We start from the raw sequence: 17233 nt of genomic DNA, 5'->3' as shown, positions 1-17233 counted from the left end.
CAGGCGCCGCTCAACTTTGCCAGCGCACCGATCACTCGCCGGAAGAAAGGGACGCGAAGGACGTCTCGGCGCCCTCCTCCCTGCGATCGGGGCAGGGAGCATCCCCGTCGGGAGAACGGGAGAGGGGGACGGAGGGAAGGTTCCCGCGCGCCCCGCCCCCGGGCCGGCCCCGCCGGCGCGCGCGCGCGCGCGCTATCGCGAGCCGCGGCTCCGACCCTGGGCCCGGCGCACGGAGCACGTGCCCGCCTCGTCGAGCGCGTCGCAGGCAGTGCCGGGCGCCGATGGAACCTGCCGGCCACGCCGCCGCTGCTGCTGCCGCCCCGGTGGACCTGTCGCGCTCGGCGTCGGGCCTGAGTCCCCCCGTGCTGAACGGAGGCGGCCCGGGTCCCGCAACGACGCTGAGCGGCGTGGGACTGTCTCCCCCCGGCCTGGGCGCGGGACTGAGCCTGTTGCCGAGCCTGTACGCCGGTGGCCGGACCGGAGACTACGGGGTACCGAGCAGCGGTGAAGCCACCGAGTGCCGTCTGGTCGAGTACCGAGGGGAGCGCGTGGCGGCCTTCGTCCAGAGGAGCGGGGAGCTCCTGCTGTGTCTGCCGCAGGCAAGAGGCGTACAGTCGCTTGCAGACTTAGCCAGAACGGGCTAATGGGCGCCTTTATTGGCTTTCTGCAATGTGGCAGTGAACATTTGAACTAGCACGCGCATGACACTGCCATCAAGAACGTTTAAGCTCCGTACGTAGGAAGAGCAAAAAGGTGCTTAAAACGTGTTCCTCTTAATCTGTGCAAGATGAATTTAGCACCGTGTATGCTCACAGGCGGTGTCGCCGATAGGTTTCTTATGCCTTATGCTTGGTTTTGTGTGAACGAAGCAATGTCCTCCTAGGCGTCTTACGATAAAGGCGGTGGGTCAGTAAAGTTCAGGAAAAAAGGATAGGGGATTCATGTGGTATTCAGTGACTGGCCTTTCTACTTCATTGTTTAAATAATTTGCGTCTTTATTAGAAAAGAAAAGGTGAAACCACTATTTTACACGGCCGTCAAAAGCCAGTTCAAATGAAGTTGCTATAAAAAAGTCCAATAATTTTCATTTTTTATAAGCGCCTATTCGTGTAGTTCCTTGTCGTTGTCATACCAATGAAACCGACCACTCATGCACTAGAAAATTCAAATAACGTGCTTGCGTATGTCGCTGTTAGGAAAGGCGGAAACAGCAGAAGAAATGCCGCAGGCAGCATAACCGCCTCCGTGCGCGGGAGACTTCTGGAGAGCCCAACAAAGTGGGTGTAACCTGTGACGTCACAACAACTGGACGATTTTGTCTTACGTTCACAGTGCTGAACATCCAACGGCACCATGAAAAAGAAAAACGTCCTTATAGAGAGAAGAATGCCGGTGTCTCAGTTAATTCCGTCCTCAGAATACTCGCACGTGACAACGTGCACGACAAATTTACAAGTTTTTGCCCAAGAGATGACCATTTGTAGGACTGAATCAGACACAGAAAGGCACGAATAAAACAAATCTAACACTTCGATGATGCCACTGAGCTGTTTATAGACACACGATGTAAGCACAGTTAAAGAAAACAGCAGAGATACTGTTCTTTAGCCGCAACATATACCAGCGGGAAGCGTTTCTCCTATAGAATACAAGTCTCTCCTGAAGTCTTGCTTATGTGTTCTCAAATCAGTAGAAATTTCCAGCATGACTTCGTGATAAATATGCTAATAATTCACGTTTCAGAAGGAGAGCGCAAAGTGAATTCAATCAGGCTAACTGACACTACCACTAAGCTTTTTCTGCATTATTGCTAAACACAAGAACGTGGCCTAGCGCTGGCAGTAACAAGGGTCAGTGAAGACGCCCTCGGAATGAAACAGTGTGCAAGAGTGCGGTCGGTTAAGGAAACTTGACGTTATTGCGACTCATATCACTCTACGTATCAAGTACTGCGAGATTACTCGGCCTACTATATGCATAGTGCTGGTAAACGAGGTGTTTCTTCAACTTGTCCAAATAGGTACGAGACTCTCGGTTGAAATAGATAGGGTAGAGTTACACCTATTATTTTTCTCCCCATAGCTCTCTGCATTGTCCCGAACTTAAGCTGACCCCTTTTCGTTAGCCTCCACGTTTCTGCCCCGTAGGTGAGTACCGGTAATATACAGCTGTTGTATACTTTTCTCTTGAGGGATATTGGTAAACTGCCATTGATGATCTGCGAGAACCTGCCAAATGCGCTCCACCCCATTCTTATTCTTCTTGTTATTTCACTCTCGTGATCCGGATCTGCGGCCACTACCTGCCCTAAGAAGACGTGTTCTCTTACCACTTCCCGCACCTTGCTACCAATTTTGAAGTGCTGTTGCCTTGCGAGACGGCTGAAGATTACTTTGGATTTCTGCATGTTAACTTTGAGAACTTGTAGATGCGTAGAATTACTAATGACTAAACTAAGTTAAAAGGGCGAGAATCTCCATGTCTTAGACTTTTTTATTACGGTGATACATTAAAGGGTTGATGTCGTTTGTGGCTGCGATTAATTAGCGGAGTAGTACAGCACCCTGATGCCCATGGGCTTTGGCTGTCAGATCTTTTTTAAGTTGTATCCTACTATAGCATACATTCTAAGTAGACAATCAAAGTTTTCTTAATGGACTATTTCAGAACGCAGCTTGGTCGCGCCGCGGCGCTGAGCGTCATGAGAACTCACCCTTTCCAGTACACCACATCACGGCCACGCTTCTATCAGAACTGGCAGAGCCGCCGCTGCCGTCACTATCGCCGAAGCTCAGCGCGTCGCAATTCTCGCAAAATGGGCATAACTAAACTATAGATATGAGAATCAGGATTTGTTTACGAACGTTAATCATGGTGCAGGACGCAGCAACTTCCAGCTACAAGCCCAGTAGGTATACGAGTGACAGGCGTGAGACTCACAGACGTGTCGCGGGAAGAAAATACACAAATAGAGTTCACGTAAAATGTCGCAGCATTCGCGAAGTTGCGAAATCTAAACAGGAACCCCTGTGAGGCCTCGCTGTATTCGTGGAATGGCGATAAGCTCCGACAGGTGCGCCGATGCGGCCAGCGGTAGATGAGAGTATGCTCCCATTTTTCCCACAACCGAATCCGATTCGATCCCCGTGGCACCTCTTCGCCTAGAAGTGGTCCTGTTTGCAGCTGTGACCGTGGCCTAAGTGCTTCCTCTGCAGCTAAACCCCCGCACTTGGACAAGCCCTTGGACAAGCACTTGGATGTCCCTTTATTAGGTCGCGTCAACCACATTGTGCCGTTTCAGCACATTTAAGAATTCCAGTGTGAGCGGGGACCCACTAGAATTACAGAATGTGGGCATATAATGCCTACTTGGAAGCTATATTAGCTAGACTGTGAAGCAACCGATTGCCATGACATGTGCGCTGAATTCTTTGAAGTGCCTCGAGAAAGCAATGACAATAAAAGCCGGAAATACAAGTAGCCATTGGGCATATCAGTGGCAAATGAATCGCTGCCTGCTCTGCTAACGCTCAACTTGCTAAAGCTGATAAAGCGCAGATTGCTAAAGCTGAGGGCGTATCACTCACTCACTCACGCACTCACTCACTCACTCACTCACTCACTCACTCACTCACTCACTCACTCACTCACTCACTCACTCACTCACTCGCTCGCTCGCTCACTCACTCACTCACTCACTCACTCACTCACTCACTCACTCACTCACTCACACTCACTCACTCACTCACTCACTCACTCACTCACTCACTCACTCACTCACTCACTCACTCACTCACTCACTCACTCACTCACTCACTCACTCACTCACTCACTTCATCGATCCATCGAACTTCGCCTCCTCTTTTAAGAGACTAATTCTCTCGTTCTCCCCTGCCTCCTTTAAGAGACTGAAGAAGTTGGCGCGGAAAAACGAGGACAAGCGAGACAAACAAAGACGGGCGCTTTGTCTCGCTTGTCCTCGTTTTTCCGCGCCAACTTCTTCAGTATGCATTTCAAACAACTAGCCCAACTTTCTGCTCTCCTTTAAGAGAACCTATTAGTTCCATAAATCACTCGCTTCGTGTTCGCTCCTGATTTCCCATATCGCAGCGCGTATATCCTCGAAGACTAGTCGAGCCGTCTGTCGGTCCCCTCTGGTGCAGGCCTTCGAGCTGTTCCTGAAGCACCTGGTGGGTGGCCTGCACACCGTGTACACCAAGCTCAAGCGTCTCGGCATCAGCCCCATCGTGTGCAACGTGGAGCAGGTGCGCATCCTGCGGGGGCTGGGAGCCATCCAGCCCGGCGTCAACCGCTGCAAGCTGCTCGCGTGCCGGGACTTCGACGCCCTCTACCGCGACTGCACCACGGCCAGGTGAGGAGGCCGCTGCTGTTCGCTGGACTGCCGTTAGTCCTCCCACACCTTGCGCGAAGGCAGGTATGCACAGCGCAGGTTGTCCGCCCATGTACACCATGATTTGGTTTAGACCGGTGTTCCCACACTCATTGTCAGGACACATTTACAGCGTCCCATCCCCGAACGCATTACATCTGCACATGTGTCCGGATACACTGTATACTGGAGCAGCATAGTGCAGCGGCAGTTTTCGTGGTCATCATTTTCAACACGGGCGCCGCCGCGGTAGTTCAGAGTTATTGTGCTCGGCTGCTTACCCGAGAGACGCGGGTTCGATCCCGGCCACGACGGTCGCATTTTGGTGGGGGTGAAATGCTAGAGGCCCGTGTACTGTGCGATGTTATTGCACGTTGAAGAATCCTAGGCGGTTGAAATTATCCGGAGCCCTCCATTACGACGTCTCTCATAGCCTGAATCGCTTTTCGACGTTAAACCCTATAAATCAAAAACTATTTTCAAACGCTGGCGAACTGGCGAGAACAGTGAAGGGGAACGTTAGGAAGAAAAAAAACCTTGCGGCTGTGCACACTTCCTGTCAGCATTTATTCCATGACATGTAGTTGTATACAGTCTGCATTAGTAGGCATTGAAGAAGGCAGGCTTCTGTCGAAACTGTCGCGGCGCCAACTTTCTACGAGAAATAAATGCCTCTTCTAGTATGTCTTGCCGCCATATTTACTAAGCTCAGGAACTGGCTTGCTTAATGCATAGAGTCAGCCTTTTCGGCCCTTCTTCTCGGAGACCAATACAGGGGTTTCCTTTAGAGTAGTTAGGAATAACAAAAGATAATATTCGTCATTTCACAGTCGATGGTCAGAGGCGACAAATGCGCCCACGTACCCTTACCAGGTGGCGCTCCCTATCTGACACGCTGTTATGTCTTGAGGTAGCGCCTTTCGCGTGGTGTCCGTCAATAACATCAATAACAAGCAAAGGAACAATAAACAGGCTAGGTATAATGTGGACAAAATAACCACCAGAGAGTAAATAAAAAATCGGGCGATAAGAAACAATATAATAGAAAGAACATGTTTAAAGTAAACGATTAGGCATAACGGAAACGAAAAATACTACAGTGTACGTATTAGGCACGAAAAGAACAGAAGTAATCGCAAAAGTACAGCAATTGAAAAAAAAAAAGAAATCATTCCAAAAATTCCGAAGATTTCAGACATTTCAAATGCCAACGTCTCTGCGCATGAGAGCAAGAAATGTGGAGGCGTTAGATTCAATGGCTATGTGCGCTGGTAAATTGTTTCATTCTATGATAGTGCGTGGTATGAACGACTTGGCAAATGCAGATGAACGGCACTCGATGCGTTTAACTTTGTGCGGATGGTCGAGACACGGAAAGAAGGCTGATAGTGATTGTCAAAAATCGTGGTGAAGCGAAGGATGGTGATACCGTTTATGGAAAAGTGCTTGTCGTGATAGTTTACGGCGGTAAGACAAGTCTCCTAATTCGGCGCGATTCTTTAGGGCAGTGGCACTGGTAGTATGTGAGTAGTCTGAAAAAATAAAACGCGCAGCACGGTTCTGCAAGGACTCAGTGTTAGCTATGAGATAGGCTTGATCAGGATCCCAGATGGCGGACGCATATTCAATCTTCGGACGAATGAGTGTGATGAACGCAAGTTTTTTTCAGGTGCGGGGGAGCCAGTATGAGGTTATGCTTTAGTAGGCTGAGGGATCGGTTGGAGGGTGCTTAAGTTAGATTAATGTGGTTAAGCCATGTTAAGTCTGATTGCAGGTGAACTCAGAGCTACTTATAAGTAGTTGTAATTTCGACAGATTCGTTATTTAGGAAATAAGTTGTGCGAATACGAGAACTGCGAGTGAAAGACAAAAGCTTAGTTTTAGAAGTATTAAGTGGCATGAGCCATGACGTGCACCATGCGGTTACTGCATCGAGTTCAGTTTGCAAACATTGTTGGCCAGTGACAGAAGCAATGTTGCGGTATATTACGCGGTCATCGGCAAAGAGCCTAACTCGAGAAGACACAGCGTTAGTTGAATCATTCATAAATATATTAAAAGAGGAGGGGACCCAGAGAACCTCAGGTAATCGAGATATATCCGGAGCACTCCACTACCGCTCCTCTTTCTTCTTTCTTTCCCTCCCTCCTTCCTCCGTTCCCTCACAGCGCCGGTGGCGTGTCCACCGACAAGTGAGATTTACGTACTGCATCTTTATTTTTACAAAAACATTTTTCATAGCGAAGAACGAATGAATGATAGATGACGAACACGGCGATATCCAATGCGAGGTGTGAGAGGCCACCACTTGATAGCACAGCGTGAGAACCTGCGGTGATGGCCGAGTGGTCTAACGCCGCCGGTGGTTCAGATCGCGCTTGGGATTGAAGATGTTTCCTACTGGATGCCGTTCGGGCAGAATTGTTCAGAAGTTTTCAGATAAGTTCAGCCTCCGGTTTGGATTCACTGCAAAGCCACAGTGCCTGCATAACAAGGCAAGAGCGGATGCTAGTTGGTGCTACATAGATACCACATACACAGTGCAGGAACATACGAAGTGCGTTCGTCTCTTCCTGTGTATGTGGCCGGTGCCTGCATGTTGCTTAGGCTGCGGCCGCGTCTTGCTGTATCCCAACGTTGCGAACAATACTTATACGCACGCTCTGCCGTGGAACGGAAGGAAGATGGCTGTGGCCGTGAACTCGCCGCGGTGGCTCAGTGGTTAGGGCGCTCGACTACTGATCCGGAGTTCCCGGGTTCAAACCCGACCGCGGCGGCTGCGTTTTTATGGAGGAAAAACGCTATGGCGCCCGTGTGCTGTGCGATGTCAGTGCACGTTAAAGATCCCCAGGTGGTCGAAATTATTCCGGAGCCCTCCACTACGGCGCCTATTACTTCCTTTCTTCTTTCACTCCCTCCTTTATCTCTTCCCTTACGGCGCGGTTCAGGTGTCCAACGATATGTGAGACAGATACTGCGCCATTTCCTTTCCCCCAAAAAACCAATTATTATTATGGCCGTGAACTACAGCAGCTTAGCGAAAACACGCGAAAAGTACAAGCGGAAGAGAGAGAGGGAAAAAACTCTTATTATCGGCAGAGGTTGGAGAGGGCCCCCCGGTTCGTGGAACCCTTAGTCCAGGGCTCCATTTGCTGTAGCAATCCGGGTGGGCCGGGCGATCAGGTCACGCTGGTCGTCCAGGGCTGTGCTAGACAGGGCGGTTTTCCAATGAGAAGGTGAGGGGTAGGGTATGGGGGGGGGGGGGGGGGTACTGAGGAAAGATTGGGGCATTCCGATATGGAATGGTAGAGATTTGGATGCGCGCCACAAAAAGAGTAATTTGTGGGGTATCGTGTGGGGTAAAATGTGCGCCTAAGCGAAAGTTGGGGAAAAGTGTTAGTCTGGATTTGGCGCCAGGAGGTCACCTTCTCTCGTCGGAGTTTTGTGTGAGGTGGTGAGTATGTTCTGCGGGAGAGTCGGCTATGTTGGAGCATGTGCGAATAGGTGGGTGGGTTGGACACCGGCATGTCTGGGTTGGGACAGCCTTTCACTGTCGCCCGGAGGATAAGTTCTTAGGTTGTCACATAAACGCGCTCACTGCCGGGGAGACACGCATGCTTAGGTGTCCAGACGTGGCGGGTTTTGGGAGCTGATTTGTGGAGTGTAGAATGCTATGCGTGATAGGGGAGATACGTGCCAGTGTGTAGTTGCGACAGGTAGATTGAGAGTCAGTGATGATAATTATTAATTAATCTGGTGGCCTCGCTCGTATTGCCAGGGCTATGGCGCATTCTTCCGCCGCTGTGGTATTTCCAGTGCGTTCTGTGGTTGTGGTGACTGTGTCACCCTTCCAGTCAGCCTTCGCCAACGTCGCCATCATTGCCGCACGTTGTGTTGCGGCGTCCGTGTATACACAATTTCTTCATTATTACCAGATCTGGTAAAGGGCTTTTGCCCTTGCTTTGCGTCTTCCCTCGTGGAATTCCGGATTCATGTTTCTCGGTATTGGAGCGACGGAGATGTTGAGTTTTAATTCTGGGCGATGCCTTTAGATTTGCCAAATTCATGATTGGAGGCCGGGTACCCGAGTTGCTGTAGTACATGTCTGCCCGTGGGGGTGCGTTTGACTCTTTCAAAATGGTTTATTTTATGGGCTTCAGTGCACTCGTCGACAGTAATGGCGCAAGGCAACGTGATCTAAGCAAACGCACCGGCAAGCGATCACGAGGAAATGAGTAGGCGTTTGCGTTCATAAAAAAACACCTTCACGCATGAAGGTTTCTGCATAGGCACATAACTTATAGGGGGCACTAAAAAAAGTTATAAAAATAATATAGCCCAGCCCGCGCCGTCTAGGACACAACAGGCTTATGCATAGATGCGCTTTCTCTGAACTTCTCGGGGTCGGCCTTCAGTGTACGGAAACCATGCTCACCGCCCGCTTGGCTTCATTTGCGAAGCCGCTGTCAGAAGAACGCGGGCCACTATGCGAACGGCCGGATCATGCAGAGGGCCTTCCGTGCCGCTTCCGAAGCTCTTGTTTCAAGTGTTTGGGAACGGCGTCCCTGTAGTGACACTGTAGGAAACGCACTGCACGTCCCGAAGATGCTCCGTCCTCTTCCGGAAGAGGCTTTCATTCTTTTCTCAGACTGTACGCCCGGTAAGCACCAGTTAGGATACCTCTCACAAAGTACAGAAGGGAGGGGAAAGTCTCAATGTGCTTGCCAACGTTTCGGCAAGGGGACCTGTCTTCGTCTGGGCCAGTGATGAGTGGCTTACCTTTGCTGCGGCATTTTGCATTGCGCTCAGCCTGTATCTGCTTAAACTTCAATAAATAGAAAAAAAATCAAAATTTGTGAAATATTCATTTAACTTCTGAATTCAGAATGAGCCTTTTATTCGTGGAAGTAGTTTTCTCAACACCGGCTTTTCAGACGTGAATGCTCTACCTATTGCATGTGGTAAAGCTTGGAATATTTGACATCGACTAAGTCACATTTTGAAGTCTAGCTTTCGTCGACATCACTTTTAATTGTGAGGCGACTATGGAATAATGAAAAGATATGTGAAAAAAATTGCATTCGTAAACAACCTTTAGTTGAAAAAATGAGCTTGGACAGAATTTCTGGGCATGTCATCACGCCGGGCGGTTTTCTCATGACGATGCGGAAATGTTGTTTGCTTTTTTTGGGAAATCACACTATAGTCGATGCGGAAGCATCTTTTCACAGGTTCCTTAGAAAACTGTCGGCTCTTTCTCAACGCAACGCTTGCACAGGAACAGTTAAGCTCCTCAAGAACGTACGCTAGTGGGAGCAAGCTTTTGTACGTTAAACTTTTACAGTTAGTGAGCAAAAAAGTGATGTCCTGTACATGTAGGACACTAGGCATATATAAGAGATAATTCTGTCCAGTTATCAGTCATTCAGTCTAGTTATCAGTCACTCAGTCGAGCTATCAGTCATGCAGTCAGTCAGTCGGGCTATCAGTCAGTCAGTCAGTCGGGCTATCAGTCATTCAATCGAGCTATCAGTCATTCATGCATTCAGTCGAGCTATCAGTCATTCAGTCGAACTATCAGTTTTTCAGTCATTCAATCGAGCTATCAGTCATGCATGCATTCAGTCGAGCTACTTAGTCATTCAGTCGAGCTATCAGTCATTCAGTCGAGCCATCAGTCTTTCAGTCGAGCTATCAGCCATTCAGTCGAGCTGTCCGATATTCAGTCGTTCAGTCGAGCTTTCAGTCATTCAGTCAGTACGTCATGCTGTGTACATGCTTTCTACATGCTTCTGTATGTTCACTAGAAAAAAGCCAACTCAAAACTCAAACCAAATAGAATAAATGATGGGTTCAGCTGTATATACCAGCCTCAGAATACGGCAAATATTCGCGCCAGATTAATGGCAATTTTAGAGGCCGCGTCTCGGTCTTTTATACCCACATTAATTTCGGCTTGTTATCGAATCCGCAAACTTTGTCCCCTTCGATGTCGTCGTCCGGCGGCAGTTAGCAGCCGCTGAACATGCCCCGGTGACAAAACAGTGCCTGCACGCCGCCACCGCACCAGGCGAGCTCTCCTTACAGATTGACTAATGAGAAGGGAAGACAGGCGCAATTTAAGCCGCCGACAATTTATAACTCCGGCTCCCTCGAACCTCCTTCAACGCAGGCCACGCCGCTCATCCTTTATTATTATCTTTCTCTTCTTTCGCCGTCTCGACTGTCTTTTCAAGTCGGGCTCTCGAGTCAGAGCAGGACCGCAGCAGGGCAGGCACCCACGGCAGCGGCACATGTCTTCACCGCTAAACAACTCGGCAGAGCCACGCTTACTTTAATCGCAAGTGAACGAAGGCGAAAGGATGAAAGTTGAGTTGAGTGCACCCCCCCCCCCCCCTCCCCTTCGCAGACAAGTAAAATATTCGACTAGCAAGAAGACCAATTCCACGAGTGAAGAAGGAACCTTGAGCGACTCGGCGGGGACAATTATGAGAAGAGAGAGCGACAATTTTTCGCTGGCGCGCCGGTTGAACGCACATACTAGGAAAAAGAGACGAGGAATCGCTCCCCCCCCCCCCCCCCTCCTTGCCCCCTTCCCCACGCCCGCTAATAAATGCCTACCCTGGCTTTTTAACTCGACGACTGGGGTATACCAACTGCTGCTTCTGCTGCCGACGCTGCACGCTAGCGAGACAAAGGCGTGGAAAGTCTGCGCAGTGCCTGAGCGGGAACCGCTCTCTCCTTGACGGCTGCCTTCTCTGTGTGCAGGCACCCCCAGCCGCAGCATGAATGAAACGATCCGATCATTAGAGGAAGGGCGCTGCTCTCTAATGAGACGGCGGCGGAGAGTAGGCCAGATCAAACGGCCGACTCCCGAGGGAATTCGGAATAAGAAAAGAGAGGAAGAAATGAAGGAGGGAAAGGGGCGCCAATGTGGCGTCCAAGACAGAGTGGGAGACGGAGGGGGTCGGGCCTTAACGCTCCTTCCAAAAATTGCTAATTGAAGAAAACTGAGTTAAGTTATATAGGTTGGTGCAGCCGGTGCGGCAGCATGAAGTCCCTCAATAATATCACAGAGAAAGAAAAAGTATATTTTTTTTTCTCTGACAACGCTTCATCGTGCCCGTTGCCCTGTTGTTATTGCGGGAATTAGTGATGAGACAATGCAGATATTCTGGCCTGAAGACATGGGCGTAGCTCCTGTTGGTTTGGCTATGCCGTTTTAGCTATTATTACTGCGTAGCAGGGCTAAAAGATCTATAGATACATAAAAATGCTGATAGTCGCTCGCAAGGGCGCACAGAAGAAACAAAATGAAAAATATTTTGTCACCGAATATCATTCCAAAGATAAGAAAGTATATTCAGCCTACGGTGCGAATATCATTCCAAAGATAAGAAAGTATATTCAGCCTACGGTGCGAGCCCAGCCGCGGTGGCTCAGTGGTTAGGGCGCTCGACTACTGATCCGGAGTTCCCGGGTTTGAACCCGACCGCGGCGGCTGCGTTTTTATGGAGGAAAAACGCTAAGGCGCCCGTGTGCTGTGCGATGTCAGTGCACGTTAAAGATCCCCAGGTGGTCGAAATTATTCCGGAGCCCTCCACTACAGACCTATTCGTTCCTATATTCTTTCACTCCTTCCTTTATCCCTTCCCTTACGGCGCGGTTCAGGTGTCCAACAATATATGAGACAGATACTGCGCCATTTCCATTCCACCAAAAATCAATTATTATTAATTACGGTGCGACACTACAGAAGTAACAATATTGCGAGTTTTTGATGATATCGAACGTATGGTACGTACGTGATAGGGCGTGGGCGTGCTGTCAGTAACTCTAAACACGAATAATCCTATATGGGAGAAAAAAGGGAGAGAAAATAAAAGTGGGTGCGGTAGTGGACAGCTTACTTTCTCTCTACTCCTTTTTGTAGAGTTCAGTTGATTAGGGCGTCATGTTCTTTTTCATGGGAACAAGGATGTGAGAAGTCATTCCTTAACAATTATTAATACACGAATGTCTTACTTGGGTAATTACAAGAGATCGCCAGGATGCCCGGGCTATAGTTCTTGCCGGGACATATACGCAATTTAACGACGTTACAACTGCGGCGCGCCGTTAACACGATTTATTTATTCGTCCCGGTATTCGCTAGTAGCGCCGGCAATTATCAGTGCGCGAAAGTTGCAGAAATGTCGACAGTGCGTGGAAGGTTGCGGCGCTTTCTACGGCTCTTGTAGGTAAACAACAAACCGGTGCGCTACGAGCGAGCTGTTCAGTTAATTAACCACGGAACTGTGCCAGCGCGGCATCGTTGGTGCATTTTCTGAGCCGATGAATTGCTGTTATTAGTTGTGCCGCTGATGGATGCCTGTTTTCAAATGCAATTAGGAGAGAGAAAAATTCGGCAGAGACACTTTAGACTGCTTACGTGTGAGAAGGCGTAAGCTTGCCTGCTCATTTTGTGAAGGCAGTCGCCGCGCGCTGCGGAGTGATGTAACCCCCCCCCCCCCCCCCCCCCGCCCCGCAGCTGGCAATTCTACCTCTGCATGGTTCTACCAAGCCGCCGCACCCCTTCTGATCTGCGCGCTAACTTCGTGAAGGCAGTCGCCGCCCTACCACAACCCGCCCTTCCCTAACCCGCCAGCTGCCGCATCGGGTTGCATTCGGATGCGCCGATCATCTGAATGAGGTCATTCTCTACTTAACATTCGTAGATCCCAGGGAGACCTCATACCACTCCTGGTGCAGTGGTGCAGCGGATAAAAGATGCGCCACTGCCCTGTGATGACAGGTGCTGCCACCGGTGGAGTTTGTGCGATCCGGGTTGCTTTTCCAAGCAACCACGAGCGACCAATCATTAATTTAACAAACCACCTGCCAGGTCGCATGAGGACGCCATCTTTTAGAGGTACCATCGAGTGGTAAAACAAAAACACGTGCTCGCACATACACACACACACGCACACGCACCCCACACACACACTCACGCACCACACACACACGCACGCACACACACACGCACGCACGCGCACGCACACGCACACACACATGTACACACGCACATGCACGCACACGCGGGTTTTCACTCAGTGGAGGCATACGCCTTAAATATCCGGAAAATTGTGTTCGAGCAAGCGTACCTCTTACATTGCGGAACTTGAGGTTTGAAGCCGGAAGTGCTTTTTGGCGAGAGAATGCTTGCGTGCTGTTACTCTGCGATTGCGGCACTTGAAAAACCCCGCTCTCTTTCGTAGTGCCCGCCCGGCAGCAAAGCCAAACATATATAAAATTAATTTCTCGTGTCCATTAGTCCCGATTCTACAAGTCTTCCGTGTGGATAAATCTCTCGCGATATTGCCAGGTATTCGAAATTTAAGGGACACAAGTTTACGTTAAGTTTGCCTGGCTCCCGACCGAAGGTGCAGCAATTGGGTTCCGTATGACCCCCTTTTTATCGTTTACTCGAAAAAAGTGGCAGGATTTTAACGCAGCTAAACCGAGTAGACATGGGAAAGCGTATGTTTAGCCTATCTGGCTCATGGTTTAGCTTTGCTGGGTCGTCGGCACGTGTGGCGAAGATATTATGGTGACTTCCAATCGCGGAGTTGGAGCACTTCGGGAGCAACGATTTCTGCTCTTTTCGAAGCAACTGTATTCCAAACGCAGATCTGAGGCACGGATCGCGTCTTCCAATCGTAGACAGGGAGCGGTTGCCGAGCCGAGATTGCTCCGTGGAGCAGTCGGGACTGCTCCGCCGAAATCGGCGGAGTCGACCGGAAGTTTACGTGACGTTCTTTTTAAGCGGCGATAGCGGCGCCCTACATGCTCTGGCGAGAGCAAGTGTACTCCAATCGCAATTTCAGGTCGCGCGCTCTGCGCCGGATTCAGGCGCTCTGTCACAGAGCGTGCAGACCGCTCCGGGCCTACGATTGGAATTCACCATTAGGCTCAGCTGAAGCTCTGATCGAGGTTAAGTTTATCTGGTCTGTTCGCCCTGCAGATAGAAGTTGATGAAGACCGTCGACGATGTGCAGTGCACAGCGCGAGTGTGTGTTGCAGTTTAACACGAAGCGTGATCGGCTGCGGCGATGGCATAGCGCTCTTGTGTTAATCAAAAAAAGACAGCATAGTGCTCTCGTGCGATGGTCGGCGAAGCTGATCTCTTCGCGCCGCCGCGGGTTCGAGTGCAAGTCGAGGCAATATTTATTTATTTAACAGCATAGTTGCAGCTTTGGTCATGAAGTGGAGCTTTTGCTCAAAAAAAAGGATACGTCACCTGTCCCAAGCGCACTCGCCAGCAATGATCGTCGATGTTTGCATTCGCCGGACACACCAATGTGGACAATTGAAGCTTCCGTAGCTAACGCCTTTAAGTCGAACACCGAGGCAGTGTTGACGGAGAATTTTTTTAAAATATTTGGCGCAGTAATTTTAAACGCCACAACATCAGGTGTAAAAGGCTGGAACAAGGCCCGGGTTCGTTGCCGAGGCATGCAGAGTAGGATACGAAAGTGAAAACATAGTGCATGCGGTGCGGCATCGTGACAAAGGAAGAAAAATAATTAAGAAAAAAGTGCGGCACGCGCGGCCAGCGATGCTCATTATTCCTAAACCGAAAGGGTCGGAGATCTGAAACTGTTTTGAGGGCGTCTCGGAACTACACCGGCAAATGGCCTTTGCTTGCGAACCCTTCATCGCTATACTCGCTGTGCTTTCGCGATATCGATTATAGCAACCGTCGTCAGTCGCACCAACAGCGTCAGCATCCTGCTCACCATAACTGTCATATTATCATCAGCATACATTTCAATGTGCTCTGAAACTGACGCTTATTACTGGCTTTGATAATCTCAACAAGCGCTTGTAGTTACGACTACGCTACTTTTGCTGGGTTATGGCTGTGCTACGTGTAAGTGAAACCTAGAAAACGTTTTTACATGGGCCTCACACTCTCAGTGCAAAGCAGGGAAATTAGACACGCGTACCGTTTAGACACGTGGGTCTCGCCACTCTATTTCCCTCTCCTGCCAGTTCTCGCCCCGGTCGGCCGCCCAAGCGCTCCGGCATCCTGCTGGGCCTGGCAGGCGCGGCGCAGCACCAGCCGACGGGCTCCGCCATGCCCACCCTGCAGGCCATCAAGAAGCTGAGGCCCGACGGTGACTTCGCGTCCACATACGTCAACGGCGAGGCCTACGGTGAGAGAGGCGCTACGCTGTTGCTCGCGCCACGAACGGGGTTCGGCAAACGCTGCCCGTGGGTGACCTTCAACGATCTGCGTGATGACGTCAACCAGCGTGATAAACCACTGCAGGACACCGAACTTTGTCCTTTCTTTTTCACTCGTTCGCGCAAAAAAAAAAGAAAAAAGATAGTAGCTCAAAAATTCTCGCAGAGCGATAATATGAGGATTCGGGTGCATTTTTTATTCTAATGATTACGCGGCACCTCTGATGATTCACATTTTAAGACGACAGCCTCATATTTACTATTAGCAATGAGACCCGTAGTCGCTGTCGGCGTCCAGGAGAAGTGGTCCAGGAAACCCCGAATGACATCATCATAAAAGTTTTGCAATCCAATTCCGTAGGTGTGGGGACCTGAACCAAGTACCTTCTGAGTGCGAGACGAGCGCGCCAGCCATTGAAAGCAAAGCTGTTTTTTAAGGAAAAAAATTAATTTCATTTATTACACTTAAATAATGTTCTATTTACATGAACTATTTACAAAGCTTTTAAGAAACGGCACGATAGACACCTAATAAAGGAAGAGCAGCACTGCACTAGACTGGAGGCAAAGCTGAGCACGCCACCAAAAGGTAGAGTCGCTTTGGTTTAAAGTCTCTCTTTTCATACACTTCTCACAGGTGAACAATCATTTGGCAGAAATTAGATTTCAGTTATTTAGACAACAAAACCACATTCCTCCTTGGCGAATAAATGTGAACCTAGTATATGCGTTGCCTTACGACTGTATGCTAATGAGTAGGTGTATCATTAGAAAAGAAGCAAAAACAGTCATTCAAAAATTAATGTCTTCGTCTTCAAACCAAGTAAGTAGTCGTAAGTGTCGTTCGCAATTTTTTTATGAAAATTTGATTCACGAGCAACTATCGATTCATAACCTTACAAGAAACGTTGAAGAAGCATTTTTTTAGTCATATGCTTCTTCGATTGCTTTTTAGTTTTTTAACGGTGCTTCATTCCGCGCTTTTTACCATCATCTTCATAGCTGATGTCCTTTTGGAACAGAGACTGAGGGGCGGAAATTTTTTGCAGAAAAATATACAGCCTTTGACAGCGATATCTCTTATCCGTCTGTATTTATCGGATTAAAATTCGACACCCTGCCATGCTTTATTTGTGACGTCTAGCGCTCCTTCCAGTGTGCTTATGCCAAGTTCTGCAGGAACAGGAAAATGTAAAAGAGATGCTAGTGATCATAGAGGCGCTCACCGGACCTACGGGTTCTTTCTCCGTTGCAAAAACAACGGAGCAGACGACTCCGTGGACAAGACGACGCTGTTGCTGAACTGCCTGCGGCAGCAGATGGCCGACCCCCTGGGCCGCGTCCAGGTCCAGCCGGGGGGCGTCCAGCCACTGCTGGCCAACGGGAGGCCCGACAGCGCCGGCAGCAGGAACGACGCCGCCTCCACGCCGTCGCTACTCGAGCACCAGCGCCCGTCCGCGGCCGCGCCCGTCCCTCACAAGGCGTGAGTGTCGGGCTCTACTCGTTGCTTCTTCCTCCCTTTCGCTCCTCCTTTATTTACAGCGAAAGCTGTTATACGGAGCCCGTCGAGGCCGGAGGTGTACACCGTCGGTTGTGTTCACTGACTCTCTAGTC

At 49.6% G+C, this 17233-nt stretch overlaps 1 protein-coding gene across 1 annotated transcript in view; it reads left to right on the top strand.

The window, feature by feature from the left end:
• Positions 1-237: 237 nt before the first annotated feature.
• LOC144130400 (dachshund homolog 1-like) overlaps positions 238-17233 on the top strand; it is a 29567-nt gene continuing 12571 nt past the window's right edge. The window contains exons 1-4 of the mRNA XM_077664326.1: positions 238-599; positions 4164-4372; positions 15425-15588; positions 16889-17102. Coding sequence (XP_077520452.1) covers positions 282-599; positions 4164-4372; positions 15425-15588; positions 16889-17102 — 905 coding nt within the window. The 5' untranslated portion in view covers positions 238-281. The remainder of the gene's footprint in view (positions 600-4163; positions 4373-15424; positions 15589-16888; positions 17103-17233) is intronic.

Source organism: Amblyomma americanum, chromosome 4 (genome assembly GCF_052857255.1).
Source record: "Amblyomma americanum isolate KBUSLIRL-KWMA chromosome 4, ASM5285725v1, whole genome shotgun sequence".
Lineage (NCBI taxonomy): Eukaryota > Metazoa > Arthropoda > Arachnida > Ixodida > Ixodidae > Amblyomma > Amblyomma americanum.
The sequence above is the reverse complement of the archived record's forward strand: the minus strand, read 5'-3'. Positions and strand labels throughout refer to the sequence as shown.